Here is a 27474-nt window from a genome sequence, read left to right as displayed (position 1 = left end):
CTGTCTTTTAAACATCGAAAACGAGCCATAAATCAGCATCTCTTATATCGTTAAACTGCTTCTCCACAATACCACCGGAAGGTATTTGTGCCAAGGCAGAGAGGAGAGCACACACACACACACACACACACACACACACACAGTAAGAACGTCCTTGAGTAAACAGCTACATTGGAACTGGCAGCCCCCTCTGTATTGCAGATTAAACACTGAGAGAAAAAAAAATAACGTTTCAGTGCAAAGTGGAAGAAACAAAAACCCAATAAAACAACTATAATACAAACATAAATTATTTCCAATAACAGGGATGAAATAGACCAAAAGCTTTATGGTTGAGTTTTGTTTTTAGGTTTCAGTTTTGAAGCATAATTAAGGCATTTCTCCTTCACATTCAAGAATTGTCCTGCGTGATTCAAGTCTACCAACTGATATGTGTGTTGTTTAGGAGGGCGAAAAACCAACGTGGATATATATGTGCAGGGAAAAAAACATTACGCATTTTCCACAGGGTGACCCCCCTACTTCCTGTATGTATTTTCCACAGGGTGACCCCCCTCTACTTCCTGTATGTATTTTCCACAGGATGACCCCCCCCCCTACTTCCTGTACATATTTTCCACAGGGTGACCCCCCTACTTCCTGTACGTTTTTCCACAGGGTGACCCCCCCCCACTCTACTTCCTGTACGTATTTTCCACAGGATGACCCCCTACTTCCTGTACTTATTTTCCACAGAGTGACCCCCCTACTTCCCCCTACTTCCTGTATGTATTTTCCACGGAGTGATCCCCCTTCCTGTATATTTGTAAGTGAGAAGGAGCCATTTTGTTTTTGGTCTTGGACTTTTTTTTTTCTTTGTGTTTGAGACTAATACTAATACTAATACTAATCCTAATCCTAATACTAATCCTAATACTAATACTAATCGTAATCCTAATACTAATCCTAATCCTAATCCTAATACTAATACTAATCCTAATCCTAATCCTAATACTAATACTAATCCTAATACTAATACTAATACTAATCCTAATACTAATCGTAATACTAATCCAGCGTTTGACACTCGACTGACGGGCTTTACATGGAGTCCCCGCCCCCTGTCAGGTGATCCACGGGGAGGAAGGAGCTGATTGGAGAAGGGCTGTTGATCCTCCCGCCCTCGCTGGCGCCCCATAGGCTAGTGGAATAGTTCAACCCGCCCCAAAGGGAGGAGCTATGGAGGTCGCTGACGTTCCATTGACTGGGCTCCGGGGCGCGGCTGGGGAAGGGGTGGGAACCCTCCAAGGCTCCGCCCATTCGGCTCTGAGAGGAGCCAATGGCCTGCCAGCCCGGGGAGGCAGCGGCCAATGACTGACCTTGTGCAAAGAAACGGTTGATTTCCTCCTCACTGGCAAACTCAGCCAGAATGGTAGTGTTCCCTAGTACGCACCTGAGGAGAGAGAAGAGAGAGGGATGAAGAGGAGAGGGATGAAGAGGAGAGGGATGAAGAGGAGAGCGATGAAGAGGAGAGGGATGAAGAGGAGAGAGATGAAGAGGAGAGAGATGAAGAGGAGAGAGATGAAGAGGAGAGAGAGAAGAGCGAGGGATGAAGAGGAGAGAGAGAAGAGAGAGAGATGAAGAGGAGAGAGATGAAGAGGAGAGAGATGAAGAGGAGAGAGATGAAGAGGAGAGAGAGAAGAGCGAGGGATGAAGAGGAGAGAGCGAGGGATGACGAGAAGGAGGGAGTTGCATGTGTGTGTATAATTGTCTTACATGTGCAGACTCTTCTGTGCCTTGGCTGCCTCGTCCTTGGAGCTGTAACACACGACAGCATTGCCCTGCGGCAGGTTGAGGTGGAATGTAATCAGAGGACCATGTTGCATACAGAGAGTCCTCAGAGTAGAACCATCCATCTGGGGAGAGGAGAGGGGAGGGGAGGGGAGGAGATGAGGGGAGGAGAGGAGAGGGGAGGAGATGAGGAGAGGAGAGGAGAGGAGAGGAGAGGAGAGGAGAGGAGAGGAGAGGAGAGGAGAGGAGAGGAGGAGGGGGAGGAGAGGAGAGGGAGGAGAGGAGAGGAGAGGAGAGGAGAGGAGAGGGAGAGGAGAGGAGAGGAGAGGAGAGGAGAGGAGAGGAGAGGAGAGGAGGAGAGGAGAGAGGGAGGAAAGGAGGGAGGAGATGAGAGGAGAGGAGAGGAGATGAGGGAGAGGGAGGGAGAGGGGAGGGGAGGGAGGAGATGAGGGAGAGGAGAGGAGAGGAGAGGAGAGGAGAGGAGAGGAGAGGAGAGGAGAGGAGAGGAGAGGAGAGGAGGAGAGGAGAGGAGAGGAGAGGGGAGGGGAGGGGAGGAGGAGATGAGGGGAGGGGAGGGAGGAGATGAGGAGAGGAGAGGAGAGGGGAGAGGAGGGAGGAGAGGAGAGGGGGAGGGAGGAGAGGAGAGGTAGGAGATGAGGGGAGGAGAGGAGAGGAGAGGAGAGGGGAGGAGAGGGGAGGAGAGGAGGTGAGGGAGGAGGGGAGGGAGGGAGGAGATGAGGGGAGGAGAGGAGGAGAGGAGGGAGGGAGGAGATGAGGGGAGGGAGGAGATGAGGGGAGGAAGGAGATGAGGGGAGGAGAGGAGATGAGGGGAGGGAGGAGATGAGGGGAGGGAGGGGAGGGAGGAGAGGGAGGGAGGAGAAGGGGGAGGAGAAGGGATGAGGGGGGGAGGAGAGGAGATGAGGGGAGGAGGGAGGAGAGGAGAGGGGGAGGGGAGGAGAAGGGGAGGGGAGGAGAAGGGGAGGGGAGGAGGGGAGAAGGGGAGGAGGGGAGAGGAGGGAGGGAGGAGAGGGGGGAGGAGAGGAGATGAGGGGAAGGAGGAGATGAGGGGAGGAGAGGAGGGAGGAGAAGTTAAGAAATGGAACAGCCTTGACAGTCACTAGCCCCTTGGTAGTCCTCCTAAAAGCAGCCAACCAGTCACTAGCCCCTTGGTAGTCCTCCTAAAAGCAGCCAACCAGTCACTAGTCCCTTGGTAGTCCTCCTAAAAGCAGCCAACCAGTCACTAGTCCCTTGGTAGTCCTCCTAAAAGCAGCCAACCAGTCACTAGACCCTTGGTAGTCCTCCTAAAAGCAGCCAACCAGTCACTAGTCCCTTGGTAGTCCTCCTAAAAGCAGCCAACCAGTCACTAGTCCCTTGGTAGTCCTCCTAAAAGCAGCCAACCAGTCACTACTCCCTTGGTAGTCCTCCTAAAAGCAGCCAACCATTCACTAGCCCCTTGGTAGTCCTCCTAAAAGCAGCCAACCAGTCACTAGTCCCTTGGTAGTCCTCCTAAAAGGAGCCAACCAGTCACTAGTCCCTTGGTAGTCCTCCAACCAGTCACTAGTCCCTTGGTAGTCCTCCTAAAAGCAGCCAACCAGTCACTAGTCCCTTGGTAGTCCTCCTAAAAGCAGCCAACCAGTCACTAGACCCTTGGTAGTCCTCCTAAAAGCAGCCAACCAGTCACTAGTCCCTTGGTAGTCCTCCTAAAAGCAGCCAACCAGTCACTAGTCCCTTGGTAGTCCTCCTAAAAGCAGCCAACCAGTCACTACTCCCTTGGTAGTCCTCCTAAAAGCAGCCAACCATTCACTAGCCCCTTGGTAGTCCTCCTAAAAGCAGCCAACCAGTCACTAGTCCCTTGGTAGTCCTCCTAAAAGGAGCCAACCAGTCACTAGTCCCTTGGTAGTCCTCCAACCAGTCACTAGTCCCTTGGTAGTCCTCCTAAAAGCAGCCAACCAGTCACTCGTCCCTTGGTAGTCTTCCAACCAGTCACTAGCCCCTTGGTAGTCCTCCTAAAAGCAGCCAACCAGTCACTCGTCCCTTGGTAGCCCTCAAACCAGTCACTAGTCCCTTGGTAGTCCTCCAACCAGTCACTAGTCCCTTGGTAGTCCTCCAACCAGTCACTAGTCCCTTGGTAGTCCTCCAACTAGTCCCTAGTCCCTTGGTAGTCCTCCAACCAGTCACTAGTCCCTTGGTAGTCCTCCTAAAAGCAGCCAACCAGTCACTAGTCCCTTGGTAGTCCTCCTAAAAGCAGCCAACCAGTCACTAGTCCCTTGGTAGTCCTCTGAAAAGCAGGCAACCAGTCACTAGCCCCTTGGTAGTCCTCCAACCAGTCACTAGGCCCTTGGTAGTCCTCCAACCAGTCACTAGCCCCTTGGTAGTCCTCCAACCAGTCACTAGCCCCTTGGTAGTCCTCCTAAAAGCATCCAACCAGTCACTAGTCCCTTGGTAGTCCTCCTAAAAGCAGCCAACCAGTCACTAGTCCCTTGGTAGTCCTCCTAAAAGCAGCCAACCAGTCACTACTCCCTTGGTAGTCCTCCTAAAAGCAGCCAACCATTCACTAGCCCCTTGGTAGTCCTCCTAAAAGCAGCCAACCAGTCACTAGTCCCTTGGTAGTCCTCCTAAAAGCAGCCAACCAGTCACTAGTCCCTTGGTAGCCCTCCTAAAAGCTGCCAACCAGTCACTAGTCCCTTGGTAGTCCTCCAACCAGTCACTAGCCCCTTGGTAGTCCTCCTAAAAGCAGCCAACCAGTCACTAGTCCCTTGGTAGTCCTTCTAAAAGCAGCCAACCAGTCACTAGTCCCTTGGTAGTCCTCCTAAAAGCAGCCAACCAGTCACTTGTCCATTGGTAGTCCTCCTAAAAGCAGCCAACCAGTCACTAGCCCCTTGGTAGTCCTCCTAAAAGCAGCCAACCAGTCACTAACCCCTTGGTAGTCCTCCAACCAGTCACTAGTCCCTTGGTAGTCCGCCAACCAGTCACTAGCCCCTTGGTAGTCCTCCAACCAGTCACTAACCCCTTGGTAGTCCTCCAACCAGTCACTAGCCCCTTGGTAGTCCTCCAACCAGTCACTAGCCCCTTGGTAGTCCTCCTAAAAGCAGCCAACCAGTCACTCGTCCCTTGGTAGTCCTTCAACCAGTCACTAGTCCCTTGGTAGTCCTCCAACCAGTCACTAGTCCCTTGGTAGTCCTCCAACCAGTCACTAGTCCCTTGGTAGTCCTCCAACCAGTCACTAGTCCCTTGGTAGTCCTCCAACCAGTCACTAGCCCCTTGGTAGTCCTCCAACCAGTCACTAGTCCCTTGGTAGTCCTCCAACCAGTCACTAGCCCCTTGGTAGTCCTCCAACCAGTCACTAGTCCCTTGGTAGTCCTCCAACCAGTCACTAGTCCCTTGGTAGTCCTCCAACCAGTCACTAGTCCCTTGGTAGTCCTCCAACCAGTCACTAGTCCCTTGGTAGTCCTCCAACCAGTCACTAGCCCCTTGGTAGTCCTCCAACCAGTCACTAGTCCCTTGGTAGTCCTCCTAAAAGGAGCCAACCAGTCACTAGTCCCTTGGTAGTCCTCCAACCAGTCACTAGTCCCTTGGTAGTCCTCCTAAAAGCATCCAACCAGTCACTAGTCCCTTGGTAGTCCTCCTAAAAGCATCCAACCAGTCACAAGTCCCTTGGTAGTCCTCCTAAAAGCAGCAACACTGGTAGATAGTAGGCCAGAGTGTGTGTGTGTGTGTGTGTGTGTGTGTGTGTGTGTGTGTGTGTGTGTGTGTGTGTGTGTGTGTGTTCACCTGAGTTGTGAGATTCTTGAGAACGAGCCAGTTGGTTCTCCCTGAGCTGCTGCTACCGTCACTCCAACTACAACCTGAGTGGCAGGAGAGAACAGACGATTATCACCAAGACACACTTGATTTCCACTACAGGGCCAATCCATACCCTACTGGCTCTGGGGGCAATCCGTACGCTACTGGCTCTGGGGGCAATCCGTACGCTACCGGCTCTGGGGGCCAATCCATACCCTACTGGCTCTGTGGGGCCAATCCGTACCCTACTGGCTCTGGGGGGAGGCAATGCGTACCCTACCTGCTCTGGGGGGCAATCCATACCCTACTGGCTCTGGGGGCAATCCGTACCCTACTGGCTCTGGGGGGCAGTCCGTACCCTACTGGCTCTGGGGGCAATCGGTACCCTACTGGCTCTGGGGGCCAATCCATACCCTACTGGCTCTGGGGGCCAATCGATACCCTACTGGCTCTGGGGGCCAATCGATACCCTACTGGCTCTGGGGGCCAATCGATACCCTACTGGCTCTGGGGGGGCCAATCGATACCCTACTGGCTCTGGGGGGGCCAATCCATACCCTACTGGCTCTGGGGGGGCCAATCCATACCCTACTGGCTCTGGGGGCCAATCCGTACGCTACCGGCTCTGGGGGGGGGCCAATCCGTACCCTACTGGCTCTGGGGGCCAATCCGTACCCTACTGGCTCTGTGGGGGGCCAATCCGTACCCTTCCGGCTCTGGGGGGGGCCAATCCGTACCCTACCGGCTCTGGGAGGGGCCAATCCGTACCCTACAGACTCTGGGAGGGGGGACAATCCGTACCCTACAGACTCTGGGGGGGGGCCAATCCGTACCCTACAGACTCTGGGGGCCAATCCGTACCCTACAGACTCTGGGGGCCAATCCATACCCTACCGACTCTGGGGGCGCCAATCCGTACCCTACCGACTCTGGGGGCCAATCCGTACCCTACCGACTCTGGGGGCCAATCCGTACCCTACCGAATCTGGGGGCCATCCGTACCCTACCGACTCTGGGGGCCAATCCGTACCCTACCGACTCTGGGGGCCAATCCGTACCCTAACAACTCTGGGGGCAATCCGTACCCTAACGACTCTGGGGGGCCAATCCGTACCCTAACGACTCTGGGGGCAATCCGTACCCTAACGACTCTGGGGGGCCAATCCGTACCCTACCAACTCTGGGGGTGGTTCAATCCGTACCCTACAGACTCTTGGGGGCCAATCCGTACCCTACCGACTCTTGGAGGGGGCCAATCCGTACCCTACCGACTCTGGGGGGGGCCAATCCGTACCCTACCGACTCTGGGGGCCAATCCGTACCCTACCGTCTCTGGGGGCCAATCCGTACCCTACCGACTCTGGGGGGGGCCAATCCGTACCCTACCGACTCTGGGGGCCAATCCGTACCCTACCGACTCTTGGGGGGGCCAATCCGTACCCTACCGAATCGGTGGGGGACCAAGCCGTACCCTACCGAATCGGGGGCAATCCGTACCCTACCGACTCTGGGGGACCAATCCATACCCTACAGACTCTGGGGGGGCAATCCGTACCCTACAGACTCTGGGGGGGACCAATCCGTACCCTACCGAATCGGGGGCAATCCGTACCCTACCGACTCTGGGGGACCAATCCGTACCCTACCGAATCGGGGGCAATCCGTACCCTACCGACTCTGGGGGGGACCAATCCATACCCTACAGACTCTGGGGGCAATCCGTACCCTACAGACTCTGGGGGACCAATCCGTACCCTACCGACTCTGGGGGACCAATCCATACCCTACAGACTCTGGGGGCAATCCGTACCCTACCGACTCTGGGGGACCAATCCGTACCCTACCGAATCGGGGGGCCAATCCGTACCCTACCGACTCTGGGGGCCAATCCGTACCCTACCGACTCTGGGGGTGGTTCAATCCGTACCCTACCGACTCTGGGGGCCAATCCGTACCCTACCGACTCTTGGGGGCCAATCCGTACCCTACCGACTCTTGGGGGCCAATCCGTACCCTACCGACTCTTGGGGGCCAATCCGTACCCTACCGACTCTGGGGGCCAATCCGTACCCTAACGACTCTGGGGGCCAATCCGTACCCTAACGACTCTGGGGGCCAATCCGTACCGTACCGACTCTGGGGGCCAATCCGTACCCTACCGACTCTTGGGGGCCAATCCATACCCTACAGACTCTGGGGGCAATCCGTACCCTACCGACTCTGGGGGCCTATCCGTACCCTACAGACTCTGGGGGCAATCCGTACCCTACCGACTCTGGGGGCAATCCGTACCCTACCGACTCTGGGGGCCAATCCGTACCCTACCGACTCTGCGGGGGCCAATCCGTACCCTACCGACTCTGCGGGGGCCAATCCGTACCCTACCGAATCGGGGGCAATCCGTACCCTACCGACTCTGCGGGGGCCAATCCGTACCCTACCGACTCTGGGGGCAATCCGTACCCTACCGACTCTGCGGGGGCCAATCCGCACCCTACCGAATCGGGGGCAATCCGTACCCTACCGACTCTGGGGGCCTATCCGCACCCTACAGACTCTGGGGGCAATCCGTACCCTACCGACTCTGGGGGCAATCCGTACCCTACCGACTCTGGGGGCAATCCGTACCCTACCGACTCTGCGGGGGCCAATCCGTACCCTACCGACTCTGCGGGGGCCAATCCATACCCTACCGAATCGGGGGGCAATCCGTACCCTACCGACTCTGCGGGGGCCAATCCGTACCCTACCGACTCTGGGGGCAATCCGTACGCTACCGACTCTGCGGGGGCCAATCCGTACCCTACCGAATCGGGGGCAATCCGTACCCTACCGACTCTGCGGGGGCCAATCCGTACCCTACCGAATCGGGGGCAATCCGTACCCTACCGACTCTGGTGTTTGTTCTCCCATGATCCTTTGTGCCATGGATCCAGGAACTACAGGCAACTTCAGAAAGTATTACATTACAGTATATACATTTTGTTACGTTACAGCCTCCTTCCATCTCTCTCTCTACATCTCTATTCTAAAATTGATTGAATTGTCCCCCCATCAATCTACACACAATACCCCATATCGTGATGTCATTACGGGGTGTCGTGATGTCATGTCATTACGGGGTGTCGTCATGTCTTTACGGGGTGTCGTCATGTCATTACGGGGTGTCGTCATGTCTTTACGGGGTGTCGTCATGTCTTTACGGGGTGTCGTCATGTCTTTACGGGGTGTCGTCATGTCTTTACGGGGTGTCGTCATGTCTTTACGGGGTGTCGTCATGTCTTTACGGGGTGTCGTCATGTCTTTACGGGGTGTCGTCATGTCTTTACGGGGTGTCGTCATGTCTTTACGGGGTGTCGTCATGTCGTTACGGGGTGTCGTCATGTCGTTACGGGGTGTCGTCATGTCTTTACGGGGTGTCGTCATGTCTTTACGGGGTGTCGTCATGTCTTTACGGGGTGTCGTCATGTCTTTACGGGGTGTCGTGATGTCTTTACGGGGTGTCGTGATGTCTTTACGGGGTGTCGTCATGTCTTTACGGGGTGTCGTCATGTCTTTACGGGGTGTCGTCATGTCTTTACGGGGTGTCGTGATGTCATTACGGGGTGTCGTGATGTCATTACGGGGTGTCGTGATGTCATTACGGGGTGTCGTGATGTCATTACGGGGTATGGTGATGTCATTACGGGGTATGGTGATGTCATTACGGGGTAGTGTGATGTCATTACGGGGTATCGTGATGTCATTACGGGGTATCGAGATGTCATTACGGGGTATCGTGATGTCATTACGGGGTATCGTGATGTCATTACGGGGTATCGTGATGTCATTACGGGGTACGGGGGGTATCGTGATGTCATTACGGGGTATCGTGATGTCATTACGGGGTATCGTGATGTCATTACGGGGTATCGTGATGTCATTACGGGGTATCGTGATGTCATTACGGGGTATCGTGATGTCATTACGGGGTATCGTGATGTCATTACGGGGTATCGTGATGTCATTACGGGGTATCGTGATGTCATTACGGGGTGTCGTGATGTCATTACGGGGTATCGTGATGTCATTACGGGGTATCGTGATGTATCGTGATGTCATTACGGGGTATCGTGATGTCATTACGGGGTATCGTGATGTCATTACGGGGTATCGTAAGACACGACATCCGATCCTCGTTTGCTAAGTCAAACGACACCGCTGGTTCTGCTCACACTGCCCTACCCTGTGCTCTGACCTCTTTCTCCCCTCTCTCTCCAGATGAAATCTCGCGTCTTGTGACGGCCGGCCGCCCAACAACCTGCCCGCTTGACCCTATCCCCTCCTCTCTTCTCCAGACCATTTCCGGAGACCTTCTCCCTTACCTCACCTCGCTCATCAACTCATCCCTGACCGCTGGCTACGTCCCTTCCGTCTTCAAGAGAGCGAGAGTTGCACCCCTTCTGAAAAAACCTACACTCGATCCCTCCGATGTCAACAACTACAGACCAGTATCCCTTCTTTCTTTTCTCTCCAAAACTCTTGAACGTGCCGTCCTTGGCCAGCTCTCCCGCTATCTCTCTCAGAATGACCTTCTTGATCCAAATCAGTCAGGTTTCAAGACTAGTCATTCAACTGAGACTGCTCTTCTCTGTATCACGGAGGCGCTCCGCACTGCTAAAGCTAACTCTCTCTCCTCTGCTCTCATCCTTCTAGACCTATCGGCTGCCTTCGATACTGTGAACCATCAGATCCTCCTCTCCACCCTCTCCGAGTTGGGCATCTCCGGCGCGGCCCACGCTTGGATTGCGTCCTACCTGACAGGTCGCTCCTACCAGGTGGCGTGGCGAGAATCTGTCTCCTCACCACGCGCTCTCACCACTGGTGTCCCCCAGGGCTCTGTTCTAGGCCCTCTCCTATTCTCACTATACACCAAGTCACTTGGCTCTGTCATAACCTCACATGGTCTCTCCTATCATTGCTATGCAGACGACACACAATTAATCTTCTCCTTTCCCCCTTCTGATGACCAGGTGGCGAATCGCATCTCTGGCAGACATATCAGTGTGGATGACGGATCACCACCTCAAGCTGAACCTCGGCAAGACGGAGCTGCTCTTCCTCCCGGGAAGGACTGCCCGTTCCATGATCTCGCCATCACGGTTGACAACTCCATTGTGTCCTCCTCCCAGAGCGCTAAGAACCTTGGCGTGATCCTGGACAACACCCTGTCGTTCTCAACTAACATCAAGGCGGTGGCCCGTTCCTGTAGGTTCATGCTCTACAACATCCGCAGAGTACGACCCTGCCTCACACAGGAAGCGGCGCAGGTCCTAATCCAGGCACTTGTCATCTCCCGTCTGGATTACTGCAACTCGCTGTTGGCTGGGCTCCCTGCCTGTGCCATTAAACCCCTACAACTCATCCAGAACGCCGCAGCCCGTCTGGTGTTCAACCTTCCCAAGTTCTCTCACGTCACCCCGCTCCTCCGCTCTCTCCACTGGCTTCCAGTTGAAGCTCGCATCCGCTACAAGACCATGGTGCTTGCCTACGGAGCTGTGAGGGGAACGGCACCTCAGTACCTCCAGGCTCTGATCAGGCCCTACACCCAAACAAGGGCACTGCGTTCATCCACCTCTGGCCTGCTCGCCTCCCTACCAATGAGGAAGTACAGTTCCCGCTCAGCCCAGTCAAAACTGTTCGCTGCTCTGGCCCCCCAATGGTGGAACAAACTCCCTCACGACGCCAGGACAGCGGAGTCAATCACCACCTTCCGGAGACACCTGAAACCCCACCTCTTTAAGGAATACCTAGGATAGGATAAAGTAATCCTTCTCACCCCCCCCCCCTTAAAAGATTTAGATGCACTATTGTAAAGTGGCTGTTCCACTGGATGTCATAAGGTGAATGCACCAATTTGTAAGTCGCTCTGGATAAGAGCGTCTGCTAAATGACTTAAATGTAAATGTAAATGTATCGTGATGTCATTACGGGGTGTCGTGATGTCATTACGGGGTGTCGTGATGTCATTACGGGGTGTCGTGATGTCATTACGGGTGTCGTGATGTCATTACGGGGTATGGTGATGTCATTACGGGGTATGGTGATGTCATTACGGGTATGGTGATGTCATTACGGGGTATGGTGATGTCATTACGGGGTATGGTGATGTCATTACGGGGTATGGTGATGTCATTACGGGGTATGGTGATGTCATTACGGGGTATGGTGATGTCATTACGGGGTATGGTGATGTCATTACGGGGTATGGTGATGTCATTACGGGGTATCGTGATGTCATTACGGGGTAGTGTGATGTCATTACGGGGTAGTGTGATGTCATTATGGGGTAGTGTGATGTCATTATGGGGTAGTGTGATGTCATGGGGTATTGAGATGTCATTATGGGGTATTGAGATGTCATTATGGGGTATTGTGATGTCATTATGGGGTATTGTGATGTCATTCTGGGGTATTGTGATGTCATTCTGGGGTATTGCGATGTCATTATGGCGTATTGCGATGTCATTATGGGGTATTGTGATGTCATTATGGGGTATTGTGATGTCACTATGATAGATTGATGAGGAACATAATATTGAATCCATTTTACTGTAAAACAAAAGGTGAAAAAAGGGGTCTGAATACTTTCTGAAGGTGTAAAACAGCTTGGTGTGAATTAGGCAACACACACACACACACACACACACACACACACACACACACATTTCCCCACACCGTTTAACACATCTACACCCCCTGTTACAGGCAGTCTCACCAGGTGTGTATCTGGAGTCAGAGTGCCCCCAGCCCCCCAAGCGGAGAGGAGCTTCCCCCCAGGGTGGAGGGGGTTTCTGGTTGGTGAGGCCGGGAGGGGGGCGGGAAGGGGCTGAAAGACCTTTAGGAGCCAGAGGGACCTTCCACAGCTCATGGGCCAGAGAGGAGTTACATCCTGCTGGAGACCATTTAGACTCTCCGGACCTGACTGGAGAGGGGGGAGGAGAGGAGAGAGGGGAGGAGAGAGAGGGAGAGGGGGGAGGGGAGAGAGAGAGAGAAGAGGGAGGGGGCAGAGAGAGAGTGGGAGGAGAGAGGGAGGAAGAGGAGAGGGGGAGAGGTGGAGGAGAAGAGGTGGAGGAGGGAGAGGGGGAGAGGTGGAGGAGGGAGAGGTGGAGGAGAGGGGGCAGAGAGAGATTGGGAGGAGAAAGAGAGAGGGGAGAGGTGGAGGAGAGAGGGAGAGAGAGAGAAGAGAGGGGGAGAGGTGGAGGAGAGAGGGAGAGAGAGAGAAGAGAGGGGGAGAGGTGGAGGAGAGAGGGAGAGAGAGAGAAGAGGGGGAGAGGTGGAGGAGAGAGAGAGGGGGAGAGGTGGAGGAGAGAGGGAGAGAGAGAGAGAGAAGAGAGGGGGGGGCAGAGAGAGAGAGAGAGAAGAGAGGGGGCAGAGAGAGAGGGGGAGGAGAGAGAGAGAGAGGGGAGAGGTGGAGGAGGGAGAGGGGAGGAGAGAGGGGAGGAGAGAGAGAGGGGGAGGAGAGAGAGAGGGGAGAGGTGGAGGAGACAGTGGGAGGGGAGAGAGAGAACAATCCATAAGGTGGTAAATGACCTGAATAGATAATGACAGAAGGAGAAGTTTACAACTTTGTGATTTATACCTCCAATGTGATGGTTGCAACATTATCAATCAGAGTCCTACCCGTAGCGGGGAGAGTTAGACCTACCCGTAGCGGGAGAGTTAGACCTACCCGTAGCGGGGAGAGTTAGACCTACCCGTAGCGGGGAGAGAGTTAGACCTACCCGTTTAGACCTACCCGTAGCGGGAGAGTTAGACCTACCCGTAGCGGGAGAGTTAGACCTACCCGTTAGCGGGGAGAGTTAGACCTACCCGTAGCGGGGAGAGTTAGACCTACCCGTAGCGGGGAGAGTTAGACCTACCCGTAGCGGGGAGAGTTAGACCTACCCGTAGCGGGGAGAGTTAGTACCCGTAGCGGGGAGAGTAGACCTACCCGTAGCGGGGAGAGTTAGACCTACCCGTTAGACGGGGAGAGTTAGACCTACCCGTAGCGGGGAGAGTTAGACCTACCCGTAGCGGGGAGAGTTAGACCTACCCGTAGCCCTACCCGTAGCGGGGAGAGTTAGACCTACCCGTAGCGGGGAGAGTTAGACCTACCCGTAGCGGGAGAGTTAGACCTACCCGTAGGAGAGTTAGACCTACCCGTAGCGGGAGAGTTAGACCTACCCGTAGCGGGGAGAGTTAGACCTACCCGTAGCGGGAGAGTTAGACCTACCCGTAGCGGGAGTTAGACCTACCCGTAGCGGGAGAGTTAGACCTACCCGTAGCGGGGAGAGTTAGACCTACCCGTAGCGGGGAGAGTTAGACCTACCCGTAGCGGGGAGTTAGACCTACCCGTGCGGGGAGAGTTAGACCTACCCGTAGCGGGAGAGTTAGACCTACCCGTAGCGGGAGAGTTAGACCTACCCGTAGCGGGGAGAGTTAGACCTACCCGTAGCGGGAGAGTTAGACCTACCCGTAGCGGGGAGAGTTAGACCTACCCGTAGCGGGGAGTTAGACCTACCCGTAGCGGGGAGTTAGACCTACCCGTAGCGGGGAGAGTTAGACCTACCCGTAGAGGGAGAGTTAGACCTACCCGTAGCGGGAGAGTTAGACCTACCCGTAGCGGGGAGAGTTAGACCTACCCGTAGCGGGGAGAGTTAGACCTACCCGTTTAGACCTACCCGTAGCGGGAGAGAGTTAGACCTACCCGTAGCGGGAGTTAGACCTACCCGTAGCGGAGTTTAGACCTACCCGTAGCGGGAGAGTTAGACCTACCCGTAGCGGGGAGAGTTAGCGGGGAGTTAGACCTACCCGTAGCGGGAGTTAGACCTACCCGTAGCGGGAGTTAGACCTACCCGTAGCGGGAGAGTTAGACCTACCCGTAGCGGGGCGGGAGTTAGACCTACCCGTAGCGGGGAGAGTTAGACCTACCCGTAGCGGGGAGAGTTAGACCTACCCGTAGCGGGGAGACCTACCCGTAGCGGGAGAGTTAGACCTACCCGTAGCGGGAGTTAGACCTACCCGTAGCGGGGAGAGTTAGACCTAGACCTACCCGTAGCGGGAGAGTTAGACCTACCCGTAGCGGGAGAGTTAGACCTACCCGTAGCGGGGAGAGTTAGACCTACCCGTAGCGGGAGAGGTTAGCGGGAGAGTTAGACCTACCCGTAGCGGGGAGAGTTAGACCTACCCGTAGCGGAGAGAGTTAGACCTACCCGTAGCGGGGAGAGTTAGACCTACCCGTTTAGACCTACCCGTAGCGGGAGGGTTAGACCTTAGGGAGACCTACCCGTAGCGGGGGAGAGTTAGACCTACCCGTAGTGGGGAGGGTTAGGAGGGTTAGACCTACCCGTAGCCCTACCCGTAGCGGGGAGAGACCTACCCGTAGTGGGGAGGGTTAGAGGGGGAGGGTTAGACCTACCCGTAGTGGGGAGGGGGGGGGGTTAGACCTACCCGTAGCGGGGAGGGTTAGTTAGACCTACCCGTAGTGGGGAGGGTTAGAGGGGGTTAGACCTACCCGTAGTGGGAGGGTTAGAGGGGTTAGACCTACCCGTAGTGGGGAGGGTTAGACCTAGACCCGTAGTGGGGAGGGTTAGAGGGGTTAGACCTACCCGTAGTGGAGAGGGTTAGAGTTAGTGGGGAGGGTTAGAGGGGGTTAGACCTACCCGTAGTGGGGAGGGTTAGAGGGGGTTAGACCTACCCGTAGTGGGGAGGGTTGTGGAGTTGTACCCGTAGTGGGGAGGGTGAGTGAACCACCCGTGTGGAGAGGTTAGGGGGGTTAGACCTAGATGAGGGTTAGGCCTACCCGTGTTTGAAGGGGGCTATCCCGTGTGGGGGAGGGTTAGAGGGGGTTAGACCTGAGGGGAGGGTTAGGGGGGTCCTGGAGAGGGAGGGTTAGAGGGGGTTAGACCCACCCGTAGTGGGAGGGTTAGAGGGGGTGGGGAGGGTAGACAAAGGAGGGAGGGTTAGAGGGGCTAGACCTACCCGAGTGGGGAGGGTTAGAGGGGGTTAGAAGTGGAGAGGGTTAGAGGGGGTTAGACCTACCCGTAGTGGGGAGGGTTAGAGGGGGTTAGAACCCGTAGTGGGGAGGGTTAGAGAGAGACCTACCCGAAGGGTTAGAACCCGTAGGGGGAGGGTTAGAGGGGGTTAGACCTACCCGTAGTGGAGAGGGTTAGAGGGGGTAGACCTACCCGTAGTGGGGAGGGTTAGAGGGGGTTAAAGAGAGAAAGGGTTAGAGGGGGTTAGACCTCCCGTAGTGCTTGTGTTGAGGGTTAGAGGGGGAGGCACGACTAGACCTACCCACGTGGTGGAGAAGAGGAGGGGAGAGAGAGAGAGACAAGGAGAGAGAGAAAGGAGAGAGAGAAAGAGAGAGAGAGAAAGGAGAGAGAAAGGAGAGAAAGGAGAGAGGGTTAGAGGAGAGAGAAAGGAGAGAGAAAGGAGAGGAGAAAGGAGAGAGAAAGGAGGAGAGGGTTAGAGGAGAGAGAAAGGAGGGAAAGAGAGAGAGAGGGTCAAGAGACCACAGTTACAGAGAGAAGAAAAGATGAGACCACTACCTGAGTGACAGACCGGGTACCACATCATAGTCCACTAGGAGACCGGGTTAATAGACTCCAAAGGACAGCTGGGTGAAATGAAGATCATCCACTAGCCTGAGGACAGACCGGGTTAGTACACATCATAGTCCACTAGGACAGACCGAGGTTAGTACACATCATAGTCCACTAGGACAGACCGGGTTAGTACACATCATAGTCCACTAGGACAGACCGGGTTAGTACACATCATAGTCCACTAGGACAGACCTTAGTACACATCATAGTCCACTAGCACTGGAGGACAGACCGGGTTAGTACACATCATAGTCCACTAGGACAGACCGGGTTAGTACACATCATAGTGCACTAGCCTGAGGACAGACCGGGTTAGTACACATCATAGTCCACTAGGACAGACCGGGTTAGTACACATCATAGTCCACTAGGACAGACCGGGTTAGTACACATCATAGTCCACTAGGACAGACCGGGTTAGTGCACATCAGTCCACTAGCCTGAGGACAGACCGGGTTAGTACACATCATAGTCCACTAGGACAGACCGGGTTAGTACACATCATAGTCCACTAGCCTGAGGACAGACCAGGTTAGTACACATCATAGTCCACTAGGACAGACCGGGTTAGTACACATCATAGTCCACTAGGACGGACCGGGTTAGTACACATCATAGTCCACTAGGACGGACCGGGTTAGTACACATCATAGTCCACTAGGACAGACCGGGTTAGTACACATCATAGTCCACTAGGACAGACCGGGTTAGTACACATCATAGTCCACTAGGACAGACCGGGTTAGTACACATCATAGTCCACTAGGACAGACCGGGTTAGTACACATCATAGTCCACTAGGACAGACCGGGTTAGTACACATCATAGTCCACTAGGACAGACCGGGTTAGTACACATCATAGTCCACTAGCCTGAGGACAGACCGGGTTAGTACACATCATAGTCCACTAGGACAGACCGGGTTAGTACACATCATAGTCCACTAGCCTGAGGACAGACCGTCCACTAGGTTAGTACACATCATAGTCCACTAGGACAGACCGGGTTAGTACACATCATAGTCCACTAGGACAGACCGGGTTAGTACACATCATAGTCCACTAGGACAGACCGGGTTAGTACACATCATAGTCCACTAGGACAGACCGGGTTAGTACACATCATAGTCCACTAGGACAGACCGGGTTAGTACACATCATAGTCCACTAGGACAGACCGGGTTAGTACACATCATAGTCCACTAGGACAGACCGGGTTAGTACACATCATAGTCCACTAGCCTGAGGACAGACCGGGTTAGTACACATCATAGTCCACTAGGACAGACCGGGTTAGTACACATCATAGTCCACTAGGACAGACCGGGTTAGTACACATCATAGTCCACTAGCCTGAGGACAGACCGGGTTAGTACACATCATAGTCCACTAGGACAGACCGGGTTAGTACACATCATAGTCCACTAGGACAGACCGGGTTAGTACACATCATAGTCCACACATCAGTCCACTAGGACAGACCGGGTTAGTACACATCACTACAGACCGGTTAGTACACATCATAGTCCACAGACCGGGTTAGTACACATCATAGTCCACTAGCCTGACAGACCGGGTTAGTACACATCATAGTCCACTAGCCTGACAGACCGGGTTAGTACACATCATAGTCCACTAGGACAGACCGGGTTAGTACACATCATAGTCCACTAGCCTAGGACAGACCGGGTTAGTACACATCATAGTCCACTAGGACAGACCGGGTTAGTACACATCATAGTCCACTAGGACAGACCGGGTTAGTACACATCATAGTCCACTAGCCTGAGGACAGACCGGGTTAGTACACATCATAGTCCACTAGGACAGACCGGGTTAGTACACATCATAGTCCACTAGGACAGACCGGGTTAGTACACATCATAGTCCACTAGGGACAGACCGGGTTAGTACACATCATAGTCCACTAGGACAGACCGGGTTAGTACACATCATAGTCCACTAGGACAGACCGGGTTAGTACACATCATAGTCCACTAGGACAGACCGGGTTAGTACACATCATAGTCCACTAGCCTGGAGGACAGACCGGGTTAGTACACATCATAGTCCACTAGGACAGACCGGGTTAGTACACATCATAGTCCACTAGGACAGACCGGGTTAGTACACATCATAGTCCACTAGGACAGACCGGGTTAGTACACATCATAGTCCACTAGGACAGACCGGGACAGACCGGGTTAGTACACATCATAGTCCACTAGCCTGAGGACAGACCGGGTTAGTACACATCATAGTCCACTAGGACAGACCGGGTTAGTACACATCATAGTCCACTAGGACAGACCGGGTTAGTACACATCATAGTCCACAGACCGGGTTAGTACCTCATAGAGGACAGACCGGGTTAGTACACATCATAGTCCACTAGGACAGACCGGGTTAGTACACATCATAGTCCACTAGGACAGACCGGGTTAGTACACATCATAGTCCACTAGGACAGACCGGGTTAGTACACATCATAGTCCACTAGCCTGACTAGGACAGACCGGGTTAGTACACATCATAGTCCACTAGGACAGACCGGGTTAGTACACATCATAGTCCACTAGCCTGAGGACAGACCGGGTTAGTACACATCATAGTCCACTAGGACAGACCGGGTTAGTACACATCATAGTCCACTAGCCTGAGGACAGACCGGGTTAGTACACATCATAGTCCACTAGGACAGACCGGGTTAGTACACATCATAGTCCACTAGGACAGACTGAGGGACAGACCGGGTTAGTACACATCATAGTCCACTAGGACAGACCGGGTTAGTACACATCATAGTCCACTAGGACAGACCGGGTTAGTACACATCATAGTCCACTAGGACAGACCGGGTTAGTACACATCATAGTCCACTAGGACAGACCGGGTTAGTCCACTAGGACATCATCATAGTCCACTAGGACAGACCGGGTTAGTACACATCATAGTCCACTAGGACAGACCGGGTTAGTACACATCATAGTCCACTAGCCTGAGGACAGACCGGGTTAGTACACATCATAGTCCACTAGGACAGACCGGGTTAGTACACATCATAGTCCACTAGGACAGACCGGGTTAGTACACATCACTAGGACAGACCGGGTTAGTCCATCATAGTCCACTGAGGACAGACCGGGTTAGTACACATCATAGTCCACTAGGACAGACCGGGTTAGTACACATCATAGTCCACTAGGACAGACCGGGTTAGTACACATCATAGTCCACTAGCCTGAGGACAGACCGGGTTAGTACACATCATAGTCCACTAGGACAGACCGGGTTAGTACACATCATAGTCCACTAGGACAGACCGTCCACTAGGACAGACCGGGTTAGTACACATCATAGTCCACTAGGACAGACCGGGTTAGTACACATCATAGTCCACTAGGACAGACCGGGTTAGTACACATCATAGTCCACTAGGACAGACCGGGTTAGTACAGTCATCATTAGTCCACATAGTCCACTAGGACAGACCGGGTTAGTACACATCATAGTCCACTAGGACTAGCCTGAGGACCTGCACATCATAGTCCACTAGGACAGACCGGGTTAGTACACATCATAGTCCACTAGCCTGAGGACAGACCGGGTTAGTACACATCATAGTCCACTAGCCTGACAGACCGGGTTAGTACACATCATAGTCCACTAGGACAGACCGGGTTAGTACACATCATAGTCCACTAGGACAGACCGGGTTAGTACACATCATAGTCCACTAGGACAGACCGGGTTAGTACACATCATAGTCCACTAGGACAGACCGGGTTAGTACACATCATAGTCCACTAGGACAGACCGGGTTAGTACACATCATAGTCCACTAGCCTGTAGGACAGACCAGACCGGGTTAGTACACATCATAGTCCACTAGCAGACTTAGTACACATCATAGGGACAGACCGGGTTAGTACACATCATAGTCCACTAGGACAGACCGGGTTAGTACACATCATAGTCCACTAGGACAGACCGGGTTAGTACACATCATAGTCCACTAGGACAGACCGGGTTAGTACACATCATAGTCCACTAGACAGACCGGGTTAGTACACATCATAGTCCACTAGGACAGACCGGGTTAGTACACATCATAGTCCACTAGACAGACCGGGTTAGTACACATCATAGTCCACTAGGGACAGACCGGGTTAGTACACATCATAGTCCACTAGGACTGACCGGTTAGTACACATCATAGTCCAGACCGGGTAGTACACATCATAGTCCACAGACCGGGTTAGTACACATCATAGTCCACTAGGACAGACCGGGTTAGTACACATCATAGTCCACTAGCCTGACAGACCGGGTTAGTACACATCATAGTCCACTAGGACAGACCGGTTAGTACACATCATAGTCCACTAGGACAGACCGGGTTAGTACACATCATAGTCCACTAGGACAGACCGGGTTAGTACACATCATAGTCCACTAGCCTGACAGACCGGGTTAGTACACATCATAGTCCACTAGGACAGACCTGGTTAGTGCACATCATAGTCCACTAGGACAGACCGGTTAGTACACATCATAGTCCACTAGGACAGACCGGGTTAGTCAGGTCATCCACTGACAGGTGTACACATCATAGTCTAGGACAGACCGGGTTAGTAGTCCACTAGGACAGACCGGGTTAGTGTCATAGTCCACTAGGACCTGTCAGGTCTCATAGTCTACTAGAGGACAGGTGTCCTGTCAGGTCTCTGGTCTACATAGAGGACAGTGTCCTGTCAGGTCTCTGGTCACCTGTCCTGTCAGGTCTCTGGTCTACATAGAGGACAGTGTGTGTTACCTGTCAGGTCTCTGGTCTACGTAGAGGACAGTGTGTGTTACCTGTCAGGTCTCTGGTCTACGTAGAGGACAGTGTGTGTTACCTGTCAGGTCTCTGGTCTACGTAGAGGACAGTGTGTTACCTGTCAGGTCTCTGGTCTAGGTGTGTCTACCTGTCAGGTCTCTGGTCTACGTAGGACAGTGTGTTACCTGTCAGGTCTCTGAGGTGGTCTACATAGAGGACAGTGTGTGTTACCTGTCAGGTCTCTGGTCTACGTAGAGGACAGTGGACCTGTGGTCTCTGTGTTACCTGTCAGGTCTCTGAGGTGGTCTACATAGAGGACAGTGTGTGTTACCTGTCAGGTCTCTGGTCTACGTAGAGGACAGTGTGTGTTACCTGTCAGGTCTCTGGTCTACATAGAGGACAGTGTGTGTTACCTGTCAGGTCTCTGGTCTACGTAGAGGACAGTGTGTGTTACCTGTCAGGTCTCTGGTCTACGTAGAGGACAGTGTGTGTTACCTGTCAGGTCTCTGGTCTACATAGAGGACAGTGTGTTACCTGTCACCTGTCAGGTCTCTGTCAGGTCTCTGAGGTGTCTACGTAGAGGACAGTGTGTGTTACCTGTCAGGTCTCTGAGGTGGTCTACATAGAGGACAGTGTGTGTTACCTGTCAGGTCTCTGGTCTACATAGAGGACAGTGTGTGTTACCTGTCAGGTCTCTGGTCTACGTAGAGGACAGTGTGTGTTACCTGTCAGGTCTCTGGGTGGTCTACGTAGAGGACAGTGTGTGTTACCTGTCAGGTCTCTGAGGTGGTCTACATAGAGGACAGTGTGTGTGTACCTGTCAGGTCTCTGGTCTACTAGAGACAGTGTGTGTTACCTAGGTCTCTGGTGGTCTACGAGGACAGTGTGTGTTACCTGTCAGGTCTCTGGTCTACGTAGAGGACAGTGTGTGTTACCTGTCAGGTCTCTGGTCTACGTAGAGGACAGTGTGTGTTACCTGTCAGGTCTCTGGTCTACGTAGAGGACAGTGTGTGTTACCTGTCAGGTCTCTGGTCTACGTAGAGGACAGTGTGTGTTACCTGTCAGGTCTCTGGTCTACGTAGAGGACAGTGTGTGTTACCTGTCAGGTCTCTGAGGTGGTCTACGTAGAGGACAGTGTGTGTTACCTGTCAGGTCTCTGAGGTGGTCTAGTCTACGAGGACAGTGTGTGTTACCTGTCAGGTCTCTGGTCTATGTAGAGGACAGTGTGTGTTACCTGTCAGGTATCTGGTCTACATAGAGGACAGTGTGTGTTACCTGTCAGGTCTCTGGTCTACGAGAGGACAGTGTGTGTTACCTGTCAGGTCTCTGGTCTACATAGAGGACAGTGTGTGTTACCTGTCAGGTCTCTGGTCTACGTAGAGGACAGTGTGTGTTACCTGTCAGGTCTCTGGTCTACATAGAGGACAGTGTGTGTTACCTGTCAGGTCTCTGGTCTACGTAGAGGACAGTGTGTGTTACCTGTCAGGTCTCTGGTCTACATAGAGGACAGTGTGTGTTACCTGTCAGGTCTCTGGTCTACATAGAGGACAGTGTGTGTTACCTGTCAGGTCTCTGGTCTACGTAGAGGACAGTGTGTGTTACCTGTCAGGTCTCTGGTCTACGAGAGGACAGTGTGTGTTACCTGTCAGGTCTCTGGTCTACATAGAGGACAGTGTGTGTTACCTGTCAGGTCTCTGAGGTGGTCTACAGAGGACAGTGTGTGTTACCTGTCAGGTCTCTGGTCTACATAGAGGACAGTGTGTGTGTCACCTGTCAGGTCTCTGAGGTGGTCTACGTAGAGGACAGTGTGTTACCTGTCAGGTCTCTGGTCTACGTAGAGGACAGTGTGTGTTACCTGTCAGGTCTCTGGTCTACGTAGAGGACAGTGTGTGTTACCTGTCAGGTCTCTGGTCTACGTAGAGGACAGTGTGTGTTACCTGTCAGGTCTCTGGTCTACGTAGAGGACAGTGTCCTGTCAGGTCTCTGGTCTACATAGAGGACAGTGTCCTGTCAGGTCTCTGGTCTACATAGAGGACAGTGTCCTGTCAGGTCTCTGGTCTACGTAGAGGACAGTGCGTGTTACCTGTCAGGTCTCTGGTCTACGTAGAGGACAGTGTCCTGTCAGGTCTCTGGTCTACGAGAGGACAGTGTGTGTTACCTGTCAGGTCTCTGAGGTGGTCTACAGAGGACAGTGTGTGTTACCTGTCAGGTCTCTGGTCTACGTAGAGGACAGTGTGTGTTACCTGTCAGGTCTCTGGTCTACGTAGAGGACAGTGTGTGTTACCTGTCAGGTCTCTGAGGTGGTCTACATAGAGGACAGTGTGTGTTACCTGTCAGGTCTCTGGTCTACATAGAGGACAGTGTGTGTTACCTGTCAGGTCTCTGAGGTGGTCTACGTAGAGGACAGTGTGTGTTACCTGTCAGGTCTCTGGTCTACGTAGAGGACAGTGTGTGTTACCTGTCAGGTCTCTGGTCTACGTAGAGGACAGTGTGTGTTACCTGTCAGGTCTCTCTGGTCTACATAGAGGACAGTGTGTGTTACCTGTCAGGTCTCTGGTCTACGTAGAGGACAGTGTGTGTTACCTGTCAGGTCTCTGGTCTACATAGAGGACAGTGTGTGTTACCTGTCAGGTCTCTCTCTGGTCTACGAGAGGACAGTGTGTTTACCTGTCAGGTCTCTGGTCTACGTAGAGGACAGTGTGTGTTACCTGTCAGGTCTCTGAGGTGGTCTACGAGGACAGTGTGTGTTACCTGTCAGGTCTCTGAGGTGGTCTACGTAGAGGACAGTGTGTGTTACCTGTCAGGTCTCTGGTCTACGTGAGGACAGTGTGTGTTACCTGTCAGGTCTCTGGTCTACGTAGAGGACAGTGTGTGTTACCTGTCAGGTCTCTGGTCTACGTAGAGGACAATGTGTGTTACCTGTCAGGTCTCTGAGGTGGTCTACGTAGAGGACAGTGTGTGTTACCTGTCAGGTCTCTGGTCTACATAGAGGACAGTGTGTGTTACCTGTCAGGTCTCTGGTCTACGTAGAGGACAGTGTGTGTTACCTGTCAGGTCTCTGAGGTGGTCTACGTAGAGGACAGTGTGTGTTACCTGTCAGGTCTCTGGTCTACGTAGAGGACAGTGTGTATTACCTGTCAGGTCTCTGAGGTGGTCTACGTAGAGGACAGTGTGTGTTACCTGTCAGGTCTCTGGTCTACGAGAGGACAGTGTGTGTTACCTGTCAGGTCTCTGAGGTGGTCTACGTAGAGGACAGTGTGTGTTACCTGTCAGGTCTCTGGTCTACGTAGAGGACAGTGTGTGTTACCTGTCAGGTCTCTGAGGTGGTCTATGTAGAGGACAGTGTGTGTTACCTGTCAGGTCTCTGGTCTACATAGAGGACGGTGTCCTGTCAGGTCTCTGGTCTACGTAGAGGACAGTGTGTGTTACCTGTCAGGTCTCTGGTCTACATAGAGGACAGTGTGTGTTACCTGTCAGGTCTCTGGTCTACGTAGAGGACAGTGTGTGTTACCTGTCAGGTCTCTGAGGTGGTCTACGTAGAGGACAGTGTGTGTTACCTGTCAGGTCTCTGGTCTACGTAGAGGACAGTGTGTGTTACCTGTCAGGTCTCTGAGGTGGTCTACATAGAGGACAGTGTGTGTTACCTGTCAGGTCTCTGGTCTACATAGAGGACAGTGTGTGTTACCTGTCAGGTCTCTGAGGTGGTCTACGTAGAGGACAGTGTGTGTTACCTGTCAGGTCTCTGGTCTACGTAGAGGACAGTGTGTGTTACCTGTCAGGTCTCTGGTCTACGTAGAGGACAGTGTGTGTTACCTGTCAGGTCTCTCTCTGGTCTACATAGAGGACAGTGTGTGTTACCTGTCAGGTCTCTGGTCTACGTAGAGGACAGTGTGTGTTACCTGTCAGGTCTCTGGTCTACATAGAGGACAGTGTGTGTTACCTGTCAGGTCTCTCTGGTCTACGTAGAGGACAGTGTGTGTTACCTGTCAGGTCTCTGGTCTACGTAGAGGACAGTGTGTGTTACCTGTCAGGTCTCTGAGGTGGTCTACGTAGAGGACAGTGTGTGTTACCTGTCAGGTCTCTGAGGTGGTCTACGAGGAGGACAGTGTGTGTTACCTGTCAGGTCTCTGGTCTACGTAGAGGACAGTGTGTGTTACCTGTCAGGTCTCTGGTCTACGTAGAGGACAGTGTGTGTTACCTGTCAGGTCTCTGGTCTACGTAGAGGACAATGTGTGTTACCTGTCAGGTCTCTGAGGTGGTCTACGTAGAGGACAGTGTGTGTTACCTGTCAGGTCTCTGGTCTACATAGAGGACAGTGTGTTACCTGTCAGGTCTCTGGTCTACGTAGAGGACAGTGTGTGTTACCTGTCAGGTCTCTGAGGTGGTCTACGTAGAGGACAGTGTGTGTTACCTGTCAGGTCTCTGGTCTACGAGAGGACAGTGTGTATTACCTGTCAGGTCTCTGAGGTGGTCTACGTAGAGGACAGTGTGTGTTACCTGTCAGGTCTCTGGTCTACGTAGAGGACAGTGTGTGTTACCTGTCAGGTCTCTGAGGTGGTCTACGTAGAGGACAGTGTGTGTTACCTGTCAGGTCTCTGGTCTACGTAGAGGACAGTGTGTGTTACCTGTCAGGTCTCTGAGGTGGTCTATGTAGAGGACAGTGTGTGTTACCTGTCAGGTCTCTGGTCTACATAGAGGACGGTGTCCTGTCAGGTCTCTGGTCTACGTAGAGACAGTGTGTGTTACCTGTCAGGTCTCTGGTCTACATAGAGGACAGTGTGTGTTACCTGTCAGGTCTCTGGTCTACGTAGAGGACAGTGTGTGTTACCTGTCAGGTCTCTGAGGTGGTCTACGTAGAGGACAGTGTGTGTTACCTGTCAGGTCTCTGGTCTACGTAGAGGACAGTGCGTGTTACCTGTCAGGTCTCTGAGGTGGTCTACGTAGAGGACAGTGTGTGTTACCTGTCAGGTCTCTGGTCTACGTAGAGGACAGTGTGTGTTACCTGTCAGGTCTCTGGTCTACGTAGAGGACAGTGTGTGTTACATGTCAGGTCTCTGGTCTACATAGAGGACAGTGTGTGTTACCTGTCAGGTCTCTGGTCTACATAGAGGACAGTGTGTGTTACCTGTCAGGTCTCTGAGGTGGTCTACGTAGAGGACAGTGTGTGTTACCTGTCAGGTCTCTGAGGTGGTCTACATAGAGGACAGTGTGTGTACCTGTCAGGTCTCTGGTCTACGTAGAGGAAAGTGTGTGTTACCTGTCAGGTCTCTGGTCTACATAGAGGACAGTGTGTGTTTCCTGTCAGGTCTCTGAGGTGGTCTACGAGAGGACAGTGTGTGTTACCTGTCAGGTCTCTGGTCGACATAGAGGACAGTGTGTGTTACCTGTCAGGTCTCTGAGGTGGTCTACGTAGAGGACAGTGTGTGTTACCTGTCAGGTCTCTGAGGTGGTCTACATAGAGGACAGTGTGTGTTACCTGTCAGGTCTCTGGTCTATGTAGAGGACAGTGTGTGTACCTGTCAGGTCTCTGAGGTGGTCTACGTAGAGGACAGTGTGTGTTACCTGTCAGGTCTCTGGTCTACATAGAGGACAGTGTGTGTTACCTGTCAGGTCTCTGAGGTGGTCTACGTAGAGGACAGTGTGTGTTACCTGTCAGGTCTCTGGTCTACATAGAGGACAGTGTGTGTTTCCTGTCAGGTCTCTGAGGTGGTCTACGTAGAGGACAGTGTGTGTTACCTGTCAGGTCTCTGGTCTACATAGAGGACAGTGTGTGTTACCTGTCAGGTCTCTGAGGTGGTCTACGTAGAGGACAGTGTGTGTTACCTGTCAGGTCTCTGAGGTGGTCTACATAGAGGACAGTGTGTGTTACCTGTCAGGTCTCTGAGGTGGTCTACATAGAGGACAGTGTGTGTTACCTGTCAGGTCTCTGGTCTACGTAGAGGACAGTGTGTGTTACCTGTTAGGTCTCTGAGGTGGTCTACGTAGAGGACAGTGTGTGTTACCTGTCAGGTCTCTGGTCTACATAGAGGACAGTGTGTGTTACCTGTCAGGTCTCTGAGGTGGTCTACGAGAGGACAGTGTGTGTTACCTGTCAGGTCTCTGAGGTGGTCTACATAGAGGACAGTGTGTGTTACCTGTCAGGTCTCTGGTCTACATAGAGGACAGTGTGTGTTACCTGTCAGGTCTCTGGGTGGTCTACGTAGAGGACAGTGTGTGTTACCTGTCAGGTCTCTGAGGTGGTCTACATAGAGGACAGTGTGTGTTACCTGTCAGGTCTCTGAGGTGGTCTACATAGAGGACAGTGTGTGTTACCTGTCAGGTCTCTGAGGTGGTCTACATAGAGGACAGTGTGTGTTACCTGTCAGGTCTCTGGTCTAGAGAGGACAGTGTGTGTTACCTGTCAGGTCTCTGGTCTACATAGAGGACAGTGTGTGTTACCTGTCAGGTCTCTGGTCTACGTAGAGGACAGTGTGTG

General features: G+C 53.2%; 1 protein-coding gene and 1 long non-coding RNA gene across 7 annotated transcripts in view; both read right to left on the bottom strand.

Moving 5' to 3' along the window:
- Positions 1 to 855: 855 nt before the first annotated feature.
- LOC127920647 (trinucleotide repeat-containing gene 6A protein-like) overlaps positions 856 to 27474 on the bottom strand; it is a 47591-nt gene continuing 20972 nt past the window's right edge. Inside the window, 5 exon segments of the mRNA XM_052504654.1 lie at positions 856 to 1432; positions 1756 to 1895; positions 5542 to 5615; positions 12311 to 12674; positions 13502 to 13521. Coding sequence (XP_052360614.1) covers positions 1081 to 1432; positions 1756 to 1895; positions 5542 to 5615; positions 12311 to 12674; positions 13502 to 13521 — 950 coding nt within the window. The 3' untranslated portion in view covers positions 856 to 1080.
- Positions 13255 to 15745, bottom strand: LOC127920646 (uncharacterized). Of its 6 annotated transcripts, none has more exons than XR_008106767.1 (8): positions 15724 to 15745; positions 15050 to 15084; positions 14477 to 14526; positions 14188 to 14237; positions 13850 to 13899; positions 13574 to 13623; positions 13401 to 13475; positions 13255 to 13285 (listed from the first exon to the last, which is right to left on the bottom strand). It is a non-coding gene; the product is annotated as an uncharacterized LOC127920646 (long non-coding RNA). The 6 variants fall into 6 exon arrangements; XR_008106765.1 differs by lacking the exon at positions 15724 to 15745 and adding an exon at positions 15179 to 15200; XR_008106768.1 differs by lacking the exon at positions 14188 to 14237.

The sequence above is a fragment of the Oncorhynchus keta genome, unplaced genomic scaffold (genome assembly GCF_023373465.1).
Source record: "Oncorhynchus keta strain PuntledgeMale-10-30-2019 unplaced genomic scaffold, Oket_V2 Un_contig_20138_pilon_pilon, whole genome shotgun sequence".
In the NCBI taxonomy this organism is placed as follows: Eukaryota; Metazoa; Chordata; class Actinopteri; order Salmoniformes; family Salmonidae; genus Oncorhynchus; species Oncorhynchus keta.
Note: the sequence above shows the minus strand (reverse complement) of the source record. Positions and strands in the feature narration are given on the sequence as shown.